The following is a 21,548-nucleotide window of genomic DNA, read 5'->3' on the forward strand; positions in this document are numbered from 1 at the left end:
GCAACTTCTTGCAAACCTTCTGCCTTTAGCAAGGCCCCATGGAGCAACCAGACGGCACAAAGTCTGTGCTGCTGAATGGCCTGTTTGAGAGAAACTGATGTGCCTCTGCACTACCGTAACCTTTCCTTCCCTTCCTGGCATGCCTGCCATTTTGACAGACATGCCCCTAAATACAAGCAGCTACAAAGCACAGATCAAACATACTTTGGGTCTGCCCATTGGTTCCTTGTGTCACACTGTGCTTCCTGTTGGCAGTGAAGCCTGTGACCATCTGCAGGCAGGGGAGGGTCTGTTTGCCCTGCACACTGCAACAAGGATACCGATTTGTACCAGCCAGTGGACAAGGCTGCGAGACCTCCGACCTCAGCTAGCGCTTTGAGGCTTGGCAGAAAACCATTCCTTGACCTGGGCCCCTGGCCCCTACCATCTGGTAGATGACTTTGAAAAAGCAGTCCCTGTGGGATTTGCAGCCTGCAGGCGTTAACAGCCATGTTGTCTGGATTAGCAGAGCATGCTTGTAGGGATCAGTGCACCCTGTGAATCACCAGTGGATCGTGTGACATGGAAGGTCTGGCTTCAAGCTAAGGTGTCACAAGGCAAACTTCATAGAAAATACTGGTTGCTGAGGTGGGAGATGCAGCAGAGGGAACATATCAGTGTGTCAGCAAAGCACCCACAATTCCTTCCTTCCTTCCTTCCTTCCTTCCTTCCTTCCTTCCTTCCTTCCTTCCTTCCTTCCTTCCTTCCTTCCTTCCTTCCTTCCTTCCTTCCTTCCTTCCTTCCTTCCTTCCTTCCTTCCTTCCTTCCTTCCTCCCTCCCTCCCTTCCTCCCTTCCTCCCTTCCTTCCTTCCTCCCTTCCTTCCTCCCTTCCTTCCTTCCTTCCTTCCTTCCTTCCTTCCTTCCTTCCTTCCTTCCTTCCTTCCTTCCTTCCTTCCTTCCTTCCTTCCTTCCTTCCTTCCTTCCTTCCTTCCTTCCTTCCTTCCTTCCTTCCTTCCTTCCTTCCTTCCTTCCTTCCTTCCTTTTCTTTTTCAATTTGTTTCACATCGTGGATTCTTCCTCTCAGGGTTCATGGGATGGTGTCTCTCATGGGCGATGTTGTACGGCACTTCCTAGGTTCAAAACTAAAGATATCGTAAACCTCCGTTCAGTAACGGGTAGGGATTGCATTTGTCCAGCACTGAGGCCACGGTGCTTAGTGGTGCAGCAAAAGCATTTCCAGCATGAGCAGAGACAAAGGATGTTTGAAAACCCCACTGTAAGAAGCGCAGCTTTCAAGTGGAGTTGTCAGTTTATGCTGCACCTCTTTGTTAGGCATGCTGAGAGAGATGTCAGCAGACCCGATGGGCAGTCTGACAGGGAATGCCCAGCCTCCACTGCAGCAGTGTTTCTTCAGACAGCAGTCCTCTGTGTAAAAGGAGAACTCCCAGGAATGCTAGCCCAAGCTGAATGGAAATGCCAGCACCCTAATCCTTTGGAGGAAAACTCCTCTTCCCTGTCCTTCTGTTAAGACACGGCTGAGGCTGGAGCCCACATATGGCATGGACACACTTCCTCATTAAGGAGCGTGTTTATTCTGCTGATGGGCATTGAGTCATGTGGAATTAAATATGAGGAGCGCTTTCTCCATGCCTAGCATACGAGGTCTGCTCCATGTAGATGTTTGTGGGTCACCTGGTTAAGAGATGTCCTATCTCAGGATAGCCATGAAGAGACCAGGACGGCCTTTTGCCATCCCCTCATGCTGCTTCTCCACTCAGGGACCAATTTCTGTCCGTCTTCCCCGACCTTGCAGCGGGTAAAAGGGAATTGAATGCATCTTTCCTTTAGGGAGTTTGAGTCACAGCTTTTTCTATGGATCATGTCTTCTCTTTCCAGTGATGGCATTCTTACATGGCTTCCTGCAGCCTGAAAGAGACGGAGCATCTCAGTAGAGAACGACCAGATTGTCTGACCAAAAAGGTAAGCAGAGTGGCTTTCCTGTCATTTCAAGTTGGGCTGCGCTTCAATGAGCGCCTGGGTGGCACAGTTACTCAGACGCCACTTAGGTTCTCAGCTAATGTCTCTGGAAGCAATCGCTGCTGGGCAGCGGGTCCTGGCTGAGAGGGTGACTCCTGCTACAGGGCAGGCGAGGGAGGGAACAGGCTTCTTGGGTAAGAGCAGGGAAGGAACTGGGTCAGAAGTGAAGCAACAATGGCGACGTGCCACCAGATAGCCAGCAGCCATAGTGTCAGGGTGCTCTCACAGTACCTGCATCCCTTGTCCTAAGGAGACTCCCTGCTCACCCCACTAAAGGCTGCTGGGGGCACACCTTTCTCTCCATGATGCTTGCACCTGGCAAGGACTGAGTTTAACCCAAGAGATGGGGATGTTGTCTGACCTCTAAGCAAGTAGATTTGGGAACATGTATCTCATATCCTCTCCACCTCAAGCTGCAATAGCCACTTCGCTTGGTCACTGCTTTGCCAGGCAGCACAGGTGTATATTGCCATTCCTTCCAGATCAGTCTCTTCCGCTCCCTGAGAAGTGCCTCCAGTTTGGCAGTATCTTGTAGGGTGACTCGTTGGGTTTCAGAGCAGAGCCATCCCGTGACCCCACACTGCTCTTGGCCTCACACTTTAGTGATGCTTGGACTTCACCTCTTTGGGCTCCGATTCCAAAGCCTTCCTGTGTGCTGGCCTGTATTTCTCCCAGCTTTCCCAGGGAGGTCCAGTAGTGCTCTCACTGTGGCAATCCAAACATCTCTTGCATAAAAACAGTGGGATTCAACAACTATGCGTTTATACCTGTGTCTCCTTGGGGTACCTCAGTTGGTGGGTGTGTTATGACTGGCAGCCTCATTTCCTACTGGCAAAATGGGTTTGGAGTGGAGGATGCCCTCCATTCTCCCAAACGGTAACAGCTGTTACCCTCACGTGCTCTCTGAACCCCTGCCTTTCTACACAGCTCTGGGCCTTCGCACCATGGACAGGGTTTCTCTGTAGTTACTTCCACTAGATTTTCCTCTCCATGAACACCTCCAAGTTTCTTTTGAATCCATGTAATCCTTTAGCTTGCAGTGACAGGGAGGCCCACAGCTTAACCGCGTGCTTTGTGAAGAACCAACGCATCACTGTGGTTTTGAATGCCTTGCTTCAGTTTGTTGATCCCTGCCAAGACTCTCCATGCTGTGCTACTGTTATAGTTCTGTTTTGTATGCCCACTCAGTTCTCTCCTTCCCTATCTTAAGTTTCTGGGTTTGTTTAGTTAGTCTTCCTACGGAAGCCCCTCCATGCATCTGATCAATACTATTGCCTTTGGAATCATAAATCCTTGCAATTCAGTTTGCCTCTTTTTATTTTCTTTTCTACTACCACTGCTGAGAAATGAGTGAATATTTTCACAGAGCTATGCAGCGCATGTGGAAGACCTTGATCAGAGTCCATCTGAAGACCTTGTCCTGATGGGCAATTGTCAGTTCAGAGTCCATCTTTCTATATGTGTCACTGCATTATGTTTCCCCATGCATGTAGTTTGGTAGTTTTAACTCTACCGAATTTTGTATGCTCTTTAATGGCACCGCTTACTCAGTATCATGAAAGCCTTCTGCAGTTCTTAGGCGTCAGCCCTTGTCCTTACTGCCTAGAACAACATTATTTCACTGGGAAACATTATGTTCCTTCCTGGTCAACACCTCTTCAGTTTGCTTTATCAATAGCTTGATAAAAGGCACAAAAAACCTTTCTCCTTCGTTCGGTGTCTTTGAGAATCGCTGAGCAGAGTGAGAAGCTTCCTTCATATCCCATGGCTTCACCACTTCTCTAAAAGCCTTTGTCAGCATACCTTGCTGAAAGGTTTTGGAAATTCCAGTAGGTTATATAATCTGGATCTCCCCGGCCACATGCTCCTCTACCCTTTCAGAACTTTCTGTGTTGATTCACATATAAGGCTGACTTGACTTTAATGGAATACTCCCTCCGGAAGCACACAAACTACCTGTCCTCGGTTCCTCATACCACTTCTTTCCCAGGAGGTGCTACGTCAACGGGGTTTGTCCAGGGCTCACTGGCAACTCAGAAGCCGTGGCTGCACCAGTGAGCTCCAGCCCTTTGAGCGCTGTCCCAAAAGGCAGTCATTGAGACTGAATATGATGGCATTTTACGTCTGCTCTCAAGTCTTCTTTGTCAGTTCATGTGGAATTCTGCTCAGGCCCAGAATCAAGTTCGATCTTTGTCTGCTCATCTTCCTTGTTACTTTCCTGCACATTGAATGGAAAATCAGCAGGCTAGACTGGAAAGGCCAGCTACTAATGAACACCCCTGTGCTGCCCTGCCACTGATGGGCTAGTGCAGCTGCCTCTTCTCTGCTCACTGTCTGCTCTGACCTCTCTTGCCATGGGCTAGTGAGAGAAGCTCCTGGTTGAGGCCTACTGTTTCTACAATGCCACTACGGCAAGCACCACATTGAACAGCAGGGATGTCTCATCAGCAAAGAAAAATTCCCCCAGGCAGGGTAGTGTTTCAGAGGGTAGCATGCCAGAGACTCATCTTCGATAGGCACTGACCTGATTTGCAGGAATTAAAGGAATTGTCACAGAACTGTCACCAGCCTTCTCCAGTTTTAGTCCCAGGGGAGGCGATACTCTTCACGGTCCCCCTGACTAATTAAATTCATGAACCAAACATAGCGGAGACTGAAGACTGCCTTCTGTCAGCTTCCCAAAGAAACACGAACTGTGTTGGTTATTGGCCCTCCAAAATCTGCCTTGGACGGTGGCCAGCAAAAGGAGCAGCTCACGGCTGACATGCTGCACAGCTGGGAAGCGCTGAGGTGCTGTGTGGTGAATATAACCTAAGATGGTTTATGGGACAGAACAGTAGGAAGGCTGAACTGGCAGGAGTCACTATCAGGAATTATTGTCCTTGATTTCTCTTCACGTGAACTTAAATTTCTCTTCATACCCCCGGTACTAAGTAATAAAGAAGGGATAAGCAGTTAGGGACTAGATGACACAAAGCTGTAGCATGGCATAGGTACACAAAAGTTATCAGCCAAAGCTGTGCCCAAAAGCTAACGATGATATAGACGTAACGAATAAAAACAGAAAGAAATGAGAACTAGTGCTAACAGTCCTTATGCCAAGGAATCTACGGTCTTTATTCTCTAGATACTGACATGGTTACAAGGAGTAATTACAGAAGAAAGTGACCAGGAGGTTCACATTTTGTGCAGCCCTCAGGTCACTTTGCTGCCTCATGGCATCCTCACTCTTCCTCTTCTATCTTCTTGCCATGAAACTCCCGGCTCCTTGCTCGGAGCTTGTTGACCTGCGACTCTGCAATGTCAGCCCGCTCCTCGGCTTCCTCCAGCTCGTGCTGGATCTTGCGGAACTTGGAGAGGTTGACATTGGACAGCTCCTCCTGTGAGGGGAGAGGGAGTCGGTGGTGAGGAGCCCAGGGCACGGGTTTCACTCCTCCCACGCCTGGGCCTCGCCAGGCTGCAGCCCTTCCCTGGGGGAAGGCACAGATCTCCAGCCCCCACCCACCACTGCTTACACATAAGCCTCACACAGACCTCCTCATCCTCTCTTATTCAGGACCCCACTGTGACAACCTTCACCAGTACTGTGTCATGCCTGAGAAGCAATTTTGCCCCTTGGGTTTGTCATTTGTCTACTTATTCTCCCACTACTTGCTGCCCAACTACGAGTGTGACTTAGTAGGTTGAGAAAGCCCCTGAAGCCTTCTGCTGCTGATTACTAGCAGAGATTCATGAACTTCAGTTAACTCCAGTCAGTGCATGCGGCTCCTGGGTTGTTTAGTGCGACCTCCTGTATAAATCAGGCTGCAGAACTTCCCTCAGTTCATCCCTGACTGCGGGGTGCCTAGAACTCAGCCAGGTGTCATGACATGACAGGAGAAGAGGATGGCCAAGACCGTTGTGTCTTGGGAGTTTCTTTCATGCTCCTTTCCTGGTATTCTTACTCGTCTCAATGAGTGTGTTACTTACAGCCTCCTCAGCTTGTCTCTTGTAGGATTTCACCTTCATCTGCAGCTTGTCCACCAGATCCTGCAGCCTCAGAATATTCTTGCGGTCTTCCTCAGACTAAAGCCGTTGGCAAACAGGAAAGAGAGTGAATTTTTGGTTCGCCACCATTTAAGGTCAACAACTCCTCTTGGGGCTGGTGAGTGCAAAATTTGTCTTGCTGTGAGAAAACTGGGTCAGCCCAAGGAGGCCTCCTGCCTTACCTGGTAGGTCAGCTCCTTCACCCTCCTCTCGTACTTGCGCACGCCCTTCACGGCCTCAGCGCTGCGCTTCTGCTCAGCATCAACCTCCCCTTCCAGCTCCCGCACCTGCAATGAGAGGCCCATCTTTGGAGCTTCCCCGCTGGCTGCTCACGTGACAGGCTTGCACGTGCACGAATACCAGCCCTACGCACTCTGGCCTCCAGCTTCTGGATTTGCTTCTTGCCTCCTTTCAGCGCCAACTGCTCAGCTTCATCCAGGCGGTGCTGCAGGTCCTTCACCGTCTGGTCCAGGTTCTTCTTCATCCTCTCCAGGTGGGCGCTGGTGTCCTGCTCCTTCTTCAGCTCTTCGGCCATCATGGCTGCCTGAGGAGAGCAAAGGGTCAAAGCCATTTTGGGGCTGGAGACGGTTTGGGGGAGAATACATCCACCACCAGCGATGAAAGGAGCCCACGACTCACATCTGTGATGGCCTTCTTGGCCTTCTCTTCAGCATTGCGGGCTTCCTGGATCATCTCCTCCATTTCACCCTGAATTTGCATGACGTCTGTTTCCAGCTTCTTCTTGGTGTTGATCAAGCTGGTGTTCTGTGCAACAGGGAAGACGTGATTTGTACTGTTAGACCTAATGCCTCCACATCAAGCGTTAAAAGTGTGCGTATTGGTTATCAAAGTCTTTCATGCTGGAGTCCTCTTTAGAGCCACAGCGGCAAACCAGGCATTGGTGGCTGGCTAGCTTGGCCGTATCACAGCATGGCTGACAAGTGTTTCCAGAGTAATCTCTTAGAGGATGCCCAGCGATTGCATTCTTTGATATCCCTTGTTGAGGGTATTAATTTCCAGCAGAGCGCCTGACCTGGGTGTGGAGGAGCTGCACACGTTCAGTGGCATCCAGGAGCTCCTGCTCAGCCACTTTCCTTGACCGCTCCGTCTGCTCCAGGGCTGCCCGTAGCTCCTCTACTTCAGCCTGCAAGAGGTTTGCCCTGCGCTCCACCATGGCCACCTGCTCCTTCAGGTCCTCCTGTGTCCGGAGAGCATCGTCCAAGTGTATCTGGGTATCCTGTAAAAGAGACAAGAGAAAGTGCAAGGCAAAAGCGTGAGCTTGGCTGCCAAACATGTCAGGGATGTCCTTTGCCTGCCTGTAGCTTTGCTGAACGGACCTTGAGCACCGCCTGTGTGTTTCTCAGGTTCTTTTGTGCCTCTGCAGCCACGCGGTTGGCGTGGCTCAGCTGGATCTCCATTTCATTCAGGTCTCCCTCCATCTTCTTCTTCAGCCGCAAGGCTTCATTCCTGCTCCTGATCTCAGCGTCCAGGGTGCTCTGCATGGACTCCACAATTCTGAGGTGGTTTCTCTTCAGCTGGTCAATCTCCTCATCCTTCTCTGCTATCTTCCTGTCAATCTCAGACTTCACCTGGTTGAGCTCAAGCTGGAGGCGCAGGATCTTCCCCTCTTCGTGTTCTAGGGAGGCCTGCACAAGTCAGTGGGAACAATGAATTAAACTAAGTCTTCCTTTCCACGTAATCTCTTATGCAGTACTTCATGAAATCTAGGCTTGCTTTTCTGCTATCTCTGCAGATAACTCTTCCCATACTTTCTGTCTGGACATTATTTATTAGGACGGTGTGTACCTCAGCTTCTTCCAGTGAGGCCTGGATTTCAGACTTCTCCTGCTCAATCTGCTTCTTGACTTTCTCCAGCTCATGAATCGCTTTTCCTCCCTCCGCAATCTGCTCCGTGAGGTCGGAAATCTCCTCTGTGCAAACAAAGACCCACGGCACGGTCAGGCCCCGAGCAGAATGGGAAGGGTCCTGCCACACCACGGTGACAGGCATCTGTGCAGAGCTGGAGGCACAGGCCCCTGTGGAGCGGTGGGTAGTGGTGGATCGTGGGAAAGCCCTGCCAGCAGCAGAGGGCCAGGGACTTACGCTGCAAGTTCTTGTTCTCACGCTTCAGCGTTTCCAGGTGGTCCAAGGACTCCTCATAGGCATTCTTCATCTTAAAGAGCTCCGTGCTGAGAGAGCGAGACTCCTTCTGGGAGGCTTCCAGCTCAGCCTGCGTTTCCTCATACTTCTGCTTCCATTCTGCCAGGATCTGAAGAGAAAGAGGACCTCGGTATGGATGTGGCAATCAGGAGGGGATGCTCTGCCCAGGAACCCCACATCTGGAGCCCAACAGACCTTGTCAAAGTTCTTCTGCTTCTTATCCAGAGCTGCGCAGGCAGCGTTCGATCGCTCCACTTCAATCATCAAGTCCTCTACTTCATTCTGCAGCCTCTGCTTTGTCTTTTCCAGGGAGGCACATTTGGCATTCACAGCTTCAACGTGTTCCTCTGCATCCTGCAGGCGCTGTGCCAGCTTCTTCCTGGGAGAGGTAAGCACCGCTCCAGGTTAGAGCTTGGACAGGAGCCAATTTTGTACTGGTCACGAGAGGGCAGTTGGCCACCTTAGGGGCTTTGAGGCTAGTGCTTTTCATGGTGTTTTTTTCTGCTCCAAGACTGCACGCAGCATAAAGGCTCTATCACTTCTGTGCCCTAACACCTACTGAGTATTTGGCCTCTCTTAGGCTACCTAGCCCTAAAGGCTACGTTTCTCCTTCCAGTCTACACTTTTCTCACAACATATTTTCCCTCTCCCCCTCCCTCTCCCCTCTACCACAGAGACAGTACAGCCCTGCCTTCGTCCCACCCTTATCCTAACCCGCTCTCAGAGAGTCCAATTTCCAATTTCCCTTGACAGTCTCTGTTCTCCAGCCATTCCACATCCCTCTTCCCACGTACTTGGCCTCCTCCAGCTCCTCCGTGCGCTGAATAGCGTCTGTCTCGTATTTGGTTCTCCACTGGGCCACTTCGCTGTTGGCCTTGGACAGGGCACGCTGCAGCTCCCCCTTGGCTTCCTGCTCCTCCTCATACTGTTCCCGGAGCAAGTCACAGTCATGGCGAGCAGACTGCAAGGCGTGGGCCAGGGCGTTCTTGGCCTGTGGGGACATTGGGTTTGGTAACCTGAATACTTGTCTGGAGATGCCTCTTGACAATGACATTATAACAAAACTCCTAATTAGGCAAATGTAAAGCTGGGAGCTGATGAAGCCTTCATCAATGTGTTCTGGAGGATCAGGGTGTGTTAGTGACAGGTGCCCCGGGTACAGTAACTGCTGTTTCTGTAAATGTTTTGGCATATGTGTCTGAATCCTGCCTTAGAGAGTACCATCAGAATCTCATGAAAGCCTTGTGGATGACTTCCTCCAGCATCAAAATCATCACGCCACCTTCCCTCTCCAGCTTCTGAGTTGGGGTACGTGCATTTCTGGTGTTCTGTCCAGTACTACATGTCTTTGGGGGAAGAATGTTGGGCCATGTTTGGTTTTACAATATGAAATATCCTAGGCAAGATTTTCCAGATTCATTGAGGGGTGACGTAGCTTCTTAAAAGAACAGTTCTATCCCCAGGAAAAAACTTTTTATACTAAACCTCCTCACCTTTGTTTCTTCCTCTAAATGTCTCTTGAGTTCCTCAATCTGTTGGGTAAATCCTTGCTTGCCCCTAGACAGCTGAGAAATCAGAGCATCCTTTTCCTCCACCTGGCGTGAATATTCACCTGGGAAGGGTACCGTTGAAAAAGGTGACTAGACTATTAATAATCTTACAGTTCTCGCCTGTCAAGCAACGTAATCAGGAGTGGCCTGGAGAGGTTACACCAGTCATCACGTTGCACCCTGTGGTACGCTCATGGCGCGCACCTCGGGAAGGAGGATGTGGTCTCACCTGATTCTGTCTGCAGACGAGCCCTTTGGGTATTGAGGTCATTGATCATGCGCTGATTCTGCTCCTCCTTTGTTTTAATCTCACTCAGCTGGTCTTCCAGAGTGCGGCACATCTTCTCCAGGTTTGCCTAGGTAGCAAACACAAGGAAGGAAAGAGATGAACTCCTGGACTCTGCCTTATCCTCACAGCAAGGATCCTTTTTGTGAGAGAGAATGTGGCTGGTAGAGGTAGCCATGTGCCGTCCCTTGGCCCTGTGAGCACGTTCTACTGCAATTCTATACCTTGGCTTTGGAGACGGACTCCATGTTGCTGGCCAAGTCGTCAATCTCCATCTTCAGCTCACTCTTCTCCTTCTCCAGCTTCTGCTTCACCCGTTGCAGGTTGTCGATCTGCTCCCCAAGCTCAGCGGTGCTGTCCGCATGCTTCTTCCGCAGGGCAGCAGCCGTCGCTTCGTGCTGCAGCGTGGCCTCTTCGAGGTCGCGGCGCATCTTCTGAAATTCTGCCTCACGCTTCTTGTTCATATCAACCTGAGCTGCCGTAGCCCCTCCTGCTTCCTCCAAGCGCTCGCTGATCTCCTCTAGCTCCCTCGAGAGGTCAGCCCGATGCTTCTCTGCTTTTGCCCGAGAGGTTCGCTCTGCCTCAATTTCCTCCTCCAGTTCCTCAATACGAGCCTGAGGAACATTAGGGACCCTTTGCACCCAGGCCCTCCTCCTACCTGAGCCGAGACTGGGTGAGAGAGGGGAAGGGACACAGACTTGCCTGCAGCTCCTTGATCTTCTTCTGTAATTGCATGCCCAGGGCTTGCTCATCCTCAATTTTGCTCTGGATCTGGCTGATTTCAAAGTCTTTCCTTTGGGCAAAGAAAGCCATGTTAGTGCCTGAACAAAACCACCCAAGCGCCCCAGCCCAGCACTCAGGTGCCCCACAGACACACTCACTTCTTCAGTTTCTCGTCCAGCTGCTGCTTATCATTTTCCAAGTCCATTATGCTGTCGTTTGCCAGCTTCAGGTCTCCTTCGAGTTTCCTCTTGGCTCTCTCAAGGTCCATGCGCAGTTTCTTCTCTTGCTCCAGGGACCCCTCCAGCTAAACAGAACAAGACCATCGGTGCTCTGCCAGCCACGTCTCACTCCATACCTGTCCTGTCCTTGCTCTATGCCTGCGTGCTTACATCGTCCACTTGCTGCTCCAGCTTGGTCTTAGCTTTGGTCAGCGTATTGACTTTGTCCTCTTCTACCTGCAGGTCATCCAGTGTCTGCTGATGGGCCTCTTGGAGGGCTTTCTTCTCTTTTGTCAGCTTGGCAATGGTCTCGTCCAGGGCTGCCATCTCCTCTGTCAGGTTTTTCACCTGTTGATTGTAAGAAAGTGACAAAAGTCTGTGGGGAAATCTTGACTGCTAGTGCATTGAAATTTTCACTTTGCAGTGCTTACTCAGGAGCTTGTTTTTTATTCAGGCTGCCTAGAGCCCCGCTCTGATGCCTCTGCTCTGTTCTAAACCTAGCTTTGTTCTGAGGATATGAGGCTGGTGTGGGTGGCATCTGTGCCTTCACCCTTATGTGATTCCCGTGTTTGTGTGTACCTTGTTTTCAGTGGCATGCTTTTCCTTCTCCACTTTGGCCAGCGTTAACTCAAGGTCATCAATATCTTTCTTCAGCTCTGAACATTCATCCTCCAGTTTCCTCTTCTTGGCTGTCAGCTCAGCATTAATTTCCTCCTCATCCTCGGCTCTTTCAGTCACCTCCTTAATTTTGGCTTCCAGCTGGATTTTGGTTTTGATGAGCTGGTCACATCTTTCCTCAGCATCAGCCAGGCTATCTGCTTCCTGGTGGGGAGACACAGAGTCTTGGGGGTTGACATGTTTTGAAGTTTCTCCGCTCTGCCTTTTGTATCTCTGAGTAGGCATGTGCTGAAATGGGAACTGAACCTGGCCTTCCTCTCCAGCGACTGGAAGATCTGTTTGGGTGTTTAGTGGGAAACCTAGTCACCTGGAATCAACGCTGATTCCAAATATTTTGTATCTCTTAAAAATGTGTCAAAGAGAGGGTAGCTGACAGAAAAAGTGTTCAATAACTTCTTCTTTTAAACTGACTCTTCATGAACCTCATAATATTTGTGGAGTAAAGGCTTTTTGGGAATAAATAAGTGGAGGAAGTGGTGTTTTGTTTTCTGTGAAGAAGTTGCCTTTTCCTAACTGGGTTTGAATGGGAAGCATCCACATTTCTGAAAGTAATCAAGGCCTTCTGGTGTAGCCGTAAGTAGGAAGAGTGGGTCCTTCTCAGGTTTGCCTTTATTCTGTTAGATAGATACTCTGCTTTGAAGGTTGAGCAGATGAGATATTTCCCTTCCGGGTCAGAGCTCTCTGCTGTGGATTACGTGTTGGTTAGTGTTACATGGCTCTTTCCTCAGACAGCAGGAATGCCGAGTCTCATGCGGGGCTGCCACAACACTCACCATGCCCCTGCTGTGCCTGTTTACTCAGTGTTAGCGTGTGTGATTTAGACTGTTTCCTACTGCACGTTAGTCAGCTTCCTGTGAGTCTCTGCTTAGGGTAAGAACCATTCTGACTGTATATCATTCTTTTCCCAGGGACAAATGAACGGTGATACTCACCGCCTGTACTTGGAGCTGCAGGTCATTTTTCTCCTGCAGCAGGGCCACCATTTTCTCTTCCAGCTCCTTCCTCTTTGCCTCAGACTTTGCAAGCTCTTCCTTGGTTTTCTCAAACTCTTGTTTCATGTTGGCCATCTCCTTCTCAGATTCTGCACTCTTCAGCAAGGGCTTGATCTTGAAAAACAGCTTCATCCAGGGCCAGTGCTTCACATTCATGAATGCACGTACATTGTACTGGATGCAGAAGATTGAGTCCCTAAAATAAAATCCACATGGCTATTGCACAGTCTGCGGCTGGTGGATTCAGATACAATTAGCAATTGGCCAAGTACCATAAGAACATGATACATGGTTGAGAAATGTCTACCTCCTTTCCACCATTCTCTGATACTCCACTCTCATCAGGAAGCCCCTGCACCTGGCTTGTGTCATGGTCATGATCTGTGCTAGTTTCTCATCTCTCATCTCCTCCAGCAGACCTATCAGTCCAGCTTTGAAGAACACCTGAGGAAATGGAATATTGCAGCACATCAGTCTCAAGTAGCACAGAACGGAAGCACATAGTGTTTGAATGCAGGACTTGTTTCTACCTTGGTGTGACCAAATCTGTACTGAGTGTGGTCCACATCGATGGACCCAAGAAGCTTCTCTGAAGCCTTCTTGCTATCCATGAACTGACCTTCTGGAATAGCACTTGCATTAAGCACTCTGTATCTGTAGAAGAAAGCATAACAGAAAGCAATCCACATTACTGAAACCACTACTGTGATTGAACCTCACAGGCTTCTCTGCAACAGCTGACTATCTGACTGAATTATGGACAGTCCATTCTTTCAACAATGTAATTGAATATTTCATATTGTTTCCTCACAGGTTAAGGGAATCCTCACCATCAATACAAAATCAGTCATTAATTCACAATAAAACATGTCTATTTACTACCTAGGGACTTTTTGAAGTATAATGTTTAAGTTTGTTAAGATACTCAGGCTATTCAGCTCGGTCTGAATGCGGGGGAAATAAGGAGCACTCTTACCTCTGTTTGAAGTCAGCATACAGGACTCTGCTGGGGAATCCTTTCCTGCAAATTCTGATGCCTTCCAGCACACCGTTGCACCGCAGCTGATGCAGCACCAGCTCATGCTCCATGGCACCTAACAAACACCACCGTTCGTGACTACCCCATTGTTTGATACTGAGGAGGAGATCTTCTGTGGCTTGAGTTTTCCTCCTACTGGATCCCCTTACCAGGTGTTTTTGTTTCATTTGGGATGATGCATCGGACAAAATGGGGGTGAGTGCTGCGTAGATTTGTCATCAGCTTGTTTAAATTCTCCTGTGAGATTAAAAGTGAGGTCTAGATTTTAAATTGTAAGGACAACGCGCTTATATATGATGTGCTTAAGAAAATGGAATCTTCTAGCATCTGCATATATAAGAAAAGCTTGTTTATATTGGTGTAAACCTCTTTTATAAATATTAATAACATTCTTGTGAGCAAATTAAGGGGTCTTTTCTCACAACAACTCATTTCCATTCCTGTGTTATTTCAGCAGTTATTTTTAACAATAAGGTACTGAAATCTGCCCTTACCCGGAAAAGAGCTGAGACAGTCTGGAAAGAAGAACCCTTCTTCTTACCACCCTTCTTGCCACCACCACCACCAGCCTCTGCAAAATTCAAGAAAATAAGCATATGTCTTTAACATTGCCTTTGAGATCCCTCTTTGTACAGTATGAACACATGGAACATAAATTTTACAGAGCTTACCTGCTTCCCCACCGTAGTTGGCAAAGAGTAAAGCCAGTGTCTTCACAGAGGACTTCTGGTACAACCCAATGACAGTTTCATTCAGAGGGTCCTTGTTCTTCTCAAGCCAACCAGTGATGTTGTAGTCCACCGTGCCAGCATAGTGCACCAGGGAGAAGTGGGCCTCAACCTTGCCTTTGGCAGGCTTGGGCTTCTGGAAGTTGCTGGACTTGCCCAGATGCTGGTCGTAGAGCTTGTTCTTGAAAGAGGTGTCAGTTGCCTTGGGGAACATGCACTCCTCTTCCAGGATGGAGAAGATGCCCATGGGCTGGAAGGTACCACAAGAAGTGACAGAGAAAGGTGATAGTGATGTGAAGCGTGTGCTATGAACATCAAAGGCACCAGTGTGTTGCTGGTAGCCTGGGTAAGGGCCTAAGTTTGCCAGGAGTTGTTCTCAGCCATGGACCTAATTTCCACCTTCCCTTACCTTTCTGCAGCCTGCCTTCACAGAATTGGTAAGAACGTCTGCCCAGTTCAGGTTAGAACTGGCAGTAGAATTGGAAGGAGAAGGAGTAAACAGAAAAATAATGCTACAAGAGTCTCAGATGTGTGGGGAACTCAGGAGAGATGACATTTGTTTCCCAAATTTGTGTGTGGATGTCTGATTTGAGTCTTCAGAGGAAAAAGGAAAGGAGGCTGACTCCAGTTTGATTTGAAAAAGTCCATTGGAGGGAGTCCAGGCTACCTTTTCCATGCCTGAAGACCAGGTAATGCAGGATTGATGATACAGAGTTGCATTCCCTAAATTCTCTTCCCTAGACTAAAATAAACTTCAGTGCAAAATATTTGGTTTAACTGACACTGAATGCCTGGCTGTGAGTTCTTGCTGAGCTCAGCCTGGCTCAGAAATGTCACAGAATTCCAATATACATCCTAAACTTGTATGGAAAAAAGTACCTTCTCAATGAGCTCAATGCAGGCAGCCAGGTCCATCCCAAAGTCAATGAACTCCCACTCAATTCCTTCCTTCTTGTACTCTTCCTGCTCCAGCACGAACATGTGGTGGTTGAAGAACTGTTGCAGCTTCTCATTGGTGAAGTTGATGCACAGCTGCTCAAAGCTGTTGAACTGCCCAAAGTAAGAAGAGTTGTGCAGGTTCTCAAGGTGTGGCCAACACCACAGGGTTTTGCTAGCATTCTCCTAAAGCTGTTGAAGATCCCTAGCTGAAACACCACTCCTAACCATACTGTAACAGGATGTGTTTCCTATGGCAGGACTTCTATTGTAAAATTTACTGTTCCTGAAGAATTTTGTTATTCTTATTATTTTTGAAACCAAGCTAAAAGTAACATTTCTTTTTTACTGTGCTGCTCAAAGGAAAATCCTTCAGTAACTTTAGCTGCAGCATCATGTAGATGCCTCAGCTCTCTACGTCCCAAAGTGTGGAAACTGCCTCAGTGTCCCACCCAATAATTCCTCTATTCTCAGATCAACTGTCTGGGGGTTTCTGTTCTATACACAGACCTCCTAGCATCGTCACTCCATTCACAACTCAAGAAACATGCTGTGAACCTTCCCACTGTACTACCCTTTCGTTGAATTTTCCAAGGGCATCCACAGGTTCAGCCCACATCTGTGTGAGTCTTAGTCCTAGAACCCTGTCTTTGCAAAGCCTAAGACCTTTTCAAGCTCAAGGGCCTCTGAGACATTTGTAAGAAAGCTCTGCTTTCTTCAAACTGTTAACAAAGGTAGAATCAAGTGTTTCTTGGTAAAGCCATTTGAGGGTGCTACTGTGACAGAGATGAGGGAGGGGTCTCTGGAAAACTTTGGATGAGGAACATAAACGTCTGGATCTTAAAAAGAAGTGTGTTTCTGAGTCCTCTTGACTTCTCCCTGGCCCTCCCTTGACAGTGGTGCCAAATCCCTGTTCCTTACATCAAAGATCTCAAAGCCAGCAATGTCCAGGACACCAATGAAGTACTGTCTGGGTTGTTTAGTGTCCAGCTGTTGGTTGATACGAATAACCATCCACAGGAACATCTTCTCATAGACAGCTTTTGCCAGGGCACCAACTGCATTGTTCACCTGACGCAGAGAAGAAAGGACTGGAGTTACCTCCTAGGGTCAAAGACAAAAGCTCAAGTACTCTTTCAAGCTGTTTTCAAACTATCTTCTATTTACCTGTTCCACAGTTTGACCTTTGGTCACATATTCATTCCCAACCTTGACACGAGGATAACACAGGGCTTTGAGCAGGTCAGCTGAGTTCAGGCCCATGAGGTAGGCAGCCTTGTCAGCCACTAAAGAGGGAGAGATAAAGGGAAGCATTTAGCTTTGGGTGATGGCTATAATTTGTTCAGTGTGAACAACTCTGCTGTTCATGTTCTAGAAATTGAAAAGTATTGGTCTGGTCCAATACAGAAGGTCTGGGAAGGAATGTAAATTCTGGGAGCTCATGATGGCATTCTTTGAAAGCAAGTGGTTGAAGGCTTGACACTGCTTGAAGGTATTGCCCACGATCAGGAAAGCACCTCTGGAGTTACACAGACAATGAACAAAGATGCTTTTCCTCAGTGGTGGTGACTCAGGCCAACAAGGCCCTTTGTCTGGAGGCTAACATATCATCTCTGGAAACAGACAAGTTCCTTGAAAAAGTCAGTAGCTCAATTTGCTGTTACCTTCTGTGCCATCGGGCTCTGCCTGCTCCTCTCGTTGCTTCTGCTTGAACTTCAGGTTCCCGTAGTGCATGACAGCCCCTGTCAGCTTGTAGATGGCTGTTTTTTCATCAGCCGTGAAGCCCAGGATGTCAATGGCACTCTGCAGTTGAACACAATGAGCACAATGAAAATACGTGTCCTTAGTAGGTCACCTCTGTCACCTTCAAGACATGTACAGTAGGTACCTTTTTGCTGTGTTACTTACATCTGTAGCCATCAGCTCCTCCTGGTCATCAATGCTGGGAACAGTGACCTCACCTTGACTCACAAAGTGGAAGTCAAAAGGGTTGGTGGTAATGAGGAGCATGTCTGAAGGCAGGAATAGGCAAGGCACAGGCTTAGTTTTGCCAACCAGGGAACAGAGGGAGCTGTTGCTCAGTGATTATCCTCAAAAAGACATAATGATCTTTCGTACCAATTAGCTCTGGCTTCTTGTTGGACGTGATCTGATAAAATATGTGGTAGCTTCTTTCTGCCTTGAGCTGGAAAGTGACTCTGGACTTCTCCAGCAGATCTGGCAGGGAAGTAGAAAGAGTTAGGCACAGGAAGGCAGATGGTGCTGGGAAGTTGGCAAGGACCGGGGTCAGGCCAGGGGAGCCTCTTACAAGTTTCAATGTCAGCAGAAGCCAGTTTGCCTGTGGCTCCAAAGTGGATTCTGATGAATTTGCCCTGTTAAGTGGAAAAAGAAGCATCATTTCAGCCAGGATGGGTTATTCCGGCACCTCCTTTGCATGGAATACTGCTAGGGCCATCACTTATCTTGTAATGAGGGGGAGAGATTTTGTCCAAAGCAGCAACTTACAAAGCGTGAGGAGTTGTCGTTCCTCACGGTCTTGGCATTTCCAAAGGCCTCCAGCAGTGGGTTGGCGCTGATGATTTGATCCTCAAGCGTTCCCTGCAGGATGACAATAGTTATTGCTGGTTTTCCTTTCCAAAAATCATGTCAGGAACAGAGGGAAGCATTGCTTCAAGCTAGTATCTATTAATTAATGATTTTGTCCTCCAGCATTCCCTATGGGATGCTAATCATTCCGTTACAACATTTAGCTGACATAGCAATTAATTACGTGACAAGTGTTCAGGCTTTTCTTTCTGACTCACCTGCATTTTGCCAGACGCTTCTTCTTTCTTCTTCTCCCCACTCGCTGCAATTGTTGCAAAGTACTGGATGACACGCTTTGTGTTCACAGTCTTCCCTGCACCGGATTCTCCGCTGCCAAACAAAGAGAGAAGCAGAGAGCGTGTGGTCAGGCAGGAGGTCCCCTGGCACCCGGCAGCCCCTCAGGGACCCGAGCAGGGAGTGTACGTACGTGATCAGGATCGACTGGTTCTCGCGATCTGTGAAAGAGGCAGAAACAAAGAGATTATTAGTATGTATCTTGAATATCCTGCATAAATTATCTCTGTGACTTTAAGAAGATTCTCTAGAAGTAAGCAGCTACTTTCCTTAATAAAATCCAGCCCTAACTCCTTTTTGAGCATTTTAAGGTTCCCAGCTGTAGATGGGAAACTGACATGTCAACACTGATGTGGATGCCAGGTATAGTATACGCGCTTCTTTCTCTGGATATTCTCTTCTTGTCAAGGTGCTCGTTTTCTTTATGGAAAAGATTCCAACTAAGGAGTGGTTATGTAGACTTACTGATTAATTGCTCTATATGTAAGCTAAAGGGAACTGGAGCTGGTACTTCTTGTAAATTTTATAACATAGGAAGAACCACTCCTGATCAGTCCTTAGGCTCCCTAGATGGTTTTTCTGTCAGTGGCCTTTGTTAAAAGAAAAGTCAGTAGATTTGTAAGAAAAGACTTCCCTTTAAAAAAAAAGCATCTTCTTTTTTGGTAAGTCACATATATTCACATGCCCAGTAATTGTCCTGTATAGAAGTTTCTGGCTGTTTCTTTTTTACAAAAATTGACCTTACTGGTATACTGCTCCTTAAAACTCCCTTACAACTCTTTTCAAAGTTAGTGTAACACTGGCTGATTTCCAGGTAATTTGCAGTGAGAATTTTAGATCTGTAGAGTTCCACTGGAATGCCTGGTTGAATTCTGTCCTGGCAATTTGCTACTGTTTATTTTATTGTCGGGGTTTTTTAAGGACTCTTCAGTCAAGAAGTTCCTCTAATGAATCCCACTATAAGGATGAGTTCCAGAAATTAATACCTCCCACACTTCTTTAAGGTAAACAAATGAAAGTCTCATTTGGTTGTTCTGATATGACCTTATATTTTCCAAGTTGCCTTTTAAAATTTTGACTGTGTCAGTACAGACTCTACAGGCCCATTTTAAGACCTTTGTATTTGAAAAAGAAATAAACATAAATTTTTAATGATGCTGCAAGTTGTTCTCAAACCTTTAATTTTGCATGCCACCTTCTGTTTTCACAGTTAAATCTCCAGAGATATATTTTGAAGGAAGGCTATGTGTGTTTAATAACCTACCTAAATAGGCTGTGTAGCTGGACTGCCTTTCATAGAAAGTGCTTTTTGCCAGCTGGTTTAAATTTGTTCTGTGCCTCTAAGATGGTGTTTACCAGTAATCAGCATGCAGTCTGAACAGACTAAGCCATTAGGTAACTAACTCCCAGTGGAAAAGTCTGGGTTTGCATTCACCAAGTTCCCGCACATCACTTGAAGGTGCCAGCTAGAGTAAATGTATGATGACTTACATAGATACTGCTTAGAAGACACACTAACCAAACATCAATATATTATTATTCCATTTTCATAGTATTCTCTGCCAATTAACTTTTTTACCACTCCAAACACTACTGAATTAAAAATAGTAATTGGGGAAGGGGGCGGAACAAGATTTATTTTAAAAATTAAAATAAGTCTTAAACCATATCCTCCCAAATATGTTGGACAGTAAATTCTAATGCTGATTGTTAGATACATGATCTCATTGAAGGTGTCCAGTAAAGAAAATATTTCCAATTTTGAGAGGACATCCACCCTCCTGACACCATTAAATTGAATTATTTTGCAGTGAAAAGGCTTTTTTTCTCCTCTGCAAGTGCTCACAGCTAAAAAAATCTAAAGGAAACCAAGCAACTCACCAGTCAGCATGAACTGATAGGCATTGTCAGAGATGGAGAAGATGTGTGGAGGAGCCTCCTGGCGCTTCTTGCCTCGGTAGGCCAACACCACCTCCGGGTTGTACACCGGCAGCCACTTGTAGGGGTTGACAGTGACACAGAAGAGACCCGAGTAGGTCTGCGAGGAAGGGAGACACCACGTTGGCTTCCACGTAGCCTGGCAGAGCAGTTTCTCCCAGCTACACAAAGGAAGGCTGCTGCTGCTACTTACGTAGATCATCCAGGCTGCATAACGCTCTTTGAGGTTGTACAGCACAGCGGGTTCGTGGAGGTGGGTCATCATGGCCATGTCCTCGATTTTATCATACTTGGGAGGGTTCATGGAGAAGATTTGATCTTCCTTCACGGTCAGGGTCTGTCAGACAAGAAAGTGATGCATCTATGTCAGCTAAAAGCCCCGAGTGGGAATTACGTACAGTTTGAAAGCTTTTGGCTTTACTCACCTCTCCTGCTTCGGTCTTGACAGTGACCTTCCCTGATTCCCTGCTCTGGATTGTCCCTTTCACAAAGGATTCCTTAGGATGCACCACAAAGACAGATGACTTGGCATCAAAAGGCTTGTTCTGGGCCTCAATTCTCTCCTTTTCTGACTTTCGGAGGTAAGGAGCTGCCTCCCCAAAGGCTGCCATCTCAGAGTCTGGAGAAGTCATGCCTGCAATTTATTGAAGGCACGCCAGCAGGGAACCTGTGGGAAAAAAGAAATGTAGCATCAATAGATCATTAATGTACCTTGCTCACAAGCAGACCTTGTCCAATGTTTTAAAATTAAGCAAATACTAGAATTGCTGAAACTAGCAAAAGTGCCTTTCTCCTGTTTAATGATTTAAACATGGATAAGAAAAATCTTGTTTTCACCCTTGCATAATACTGAATAACCTCTTAAATATTGTTGTTGTTTGTGTTGTGGCACTGTACAGATTGAACAGTCATATCTGAGAATATTAATTACATTAAAATTGCTTCTTCTTATGTAAAATTCAAAAAAAGGTATACCTATAAAATACACACATGCCTTGAAAGCAGATGGAAACAATTATTTGTAAACCAGTCTAAGAGAGAAGAATATACTGCGTAATATGCAATAAAAGGGGATGACTATTGTCAACAAATCACTAGACCCGGCACACTTACCTTGAAACTTTTCTTAGAGACAGGGCAGAGTGCTGCAAAGACACTTTTATAGAGGCTGGTTGGCAGATGCTCTGGATTCTTCCTCTTTCTTCGGTCAAAATATTTTTTGGCAAACATTCTTTGGCAAAGCATTGTCTGGCAAACTTAACTAAGAGCATAATTGTCATTTGATTTGACCAGATATATTTAGAAATGTTTTTTATCTTACCAATGATGTGAATGTATCAACTATAAATAATTTGACAAGAGACTTAAGGAGAGAATC

At 47.2% G+C, this 21,548-nt stretch overlaps 1 protein-coding gene across 1 annotated transcript; it reads right to left on the reverse strand.

Moving 5' to 3' along the window:
- Positions 1-5,109: 5,109 nt before the first annotated feature.
- LOC142065112 (myosin heavy chain, skeletal muscle, adult-like) lies at positions 5,110-21,304 on the reverse strand. The gene is made up of 39 exons (XM_075110957.1): positions 21,284-21,304; positions 20,596-20,837; positions 20,364-20,507; positions 20,114-20,270; positions 18,366-18,393; positions 18,157-18,268; positions 17,858-17,950; positions 17,661-17,724; positions 17,471-17,569; positions 17,261-17,364; positions 17,017-17,155; positions 16,520-16,638; positions 16,274-16,423; positions 15,296-15,466; positions 14,360-14,666; positions 14,183-14,259; positions 13,838-13,925; positions 13,626-13,743; positions 13,180-13,303; positions 12,957-13,093; positions 12,590-12,845; positions 11,559-11,801; positions 11,151-11,327; positions 10,920-11,065; positions 10,741-10,831; positions 10,263-10,652; positions 9,982-10,108; positions 9,696-9,814; positions 8,997-9,193; positions 8,398-8,581; positions 8,146-8,311; positions 7,849-7,973; positions 7,380-7,688; positions 7,076-7,279; positions 6,682-6,807; positions 6,416-6,586; positions 6,225-6,329; positions 5,986-6,081; positions 5,110-5,396 (listed from the first exon to the last, which is right to left on the reverse strand). The coding sequence occupies exons 2-39, from the start codon at positions 20,800-20,802 to the stop codon at positions 5,241-5,243; spliced, it is 5,826 nt and encodes a 1,941-aa protein (XP_074967058.1). The 5' UTR covers positions 20,803-20,837; positions 21,284-21,304; the 3' UTR covers positions 5,110-5,240.
- Between the last annotated feature and the right edge of the window lie 244 nt (positions 21,305-21,548).

The sequence above is a fragment of the Phalacrocorax aristotelis genome, chromosome 16, assembly GCF_949628215.1.
Source record: "Phalacrocorax aristotelis chromosome 16, bGulAri2.1, whole genome shotgun sequence".
NCBI classification, from domain to species: domain Eukaryota; kingdom Metazoa; phylum Chordata; class Aves; order Suliformes; family Phalacrocoracidae; genus Phalacrocorax; species Phalacrocorax aristotelis.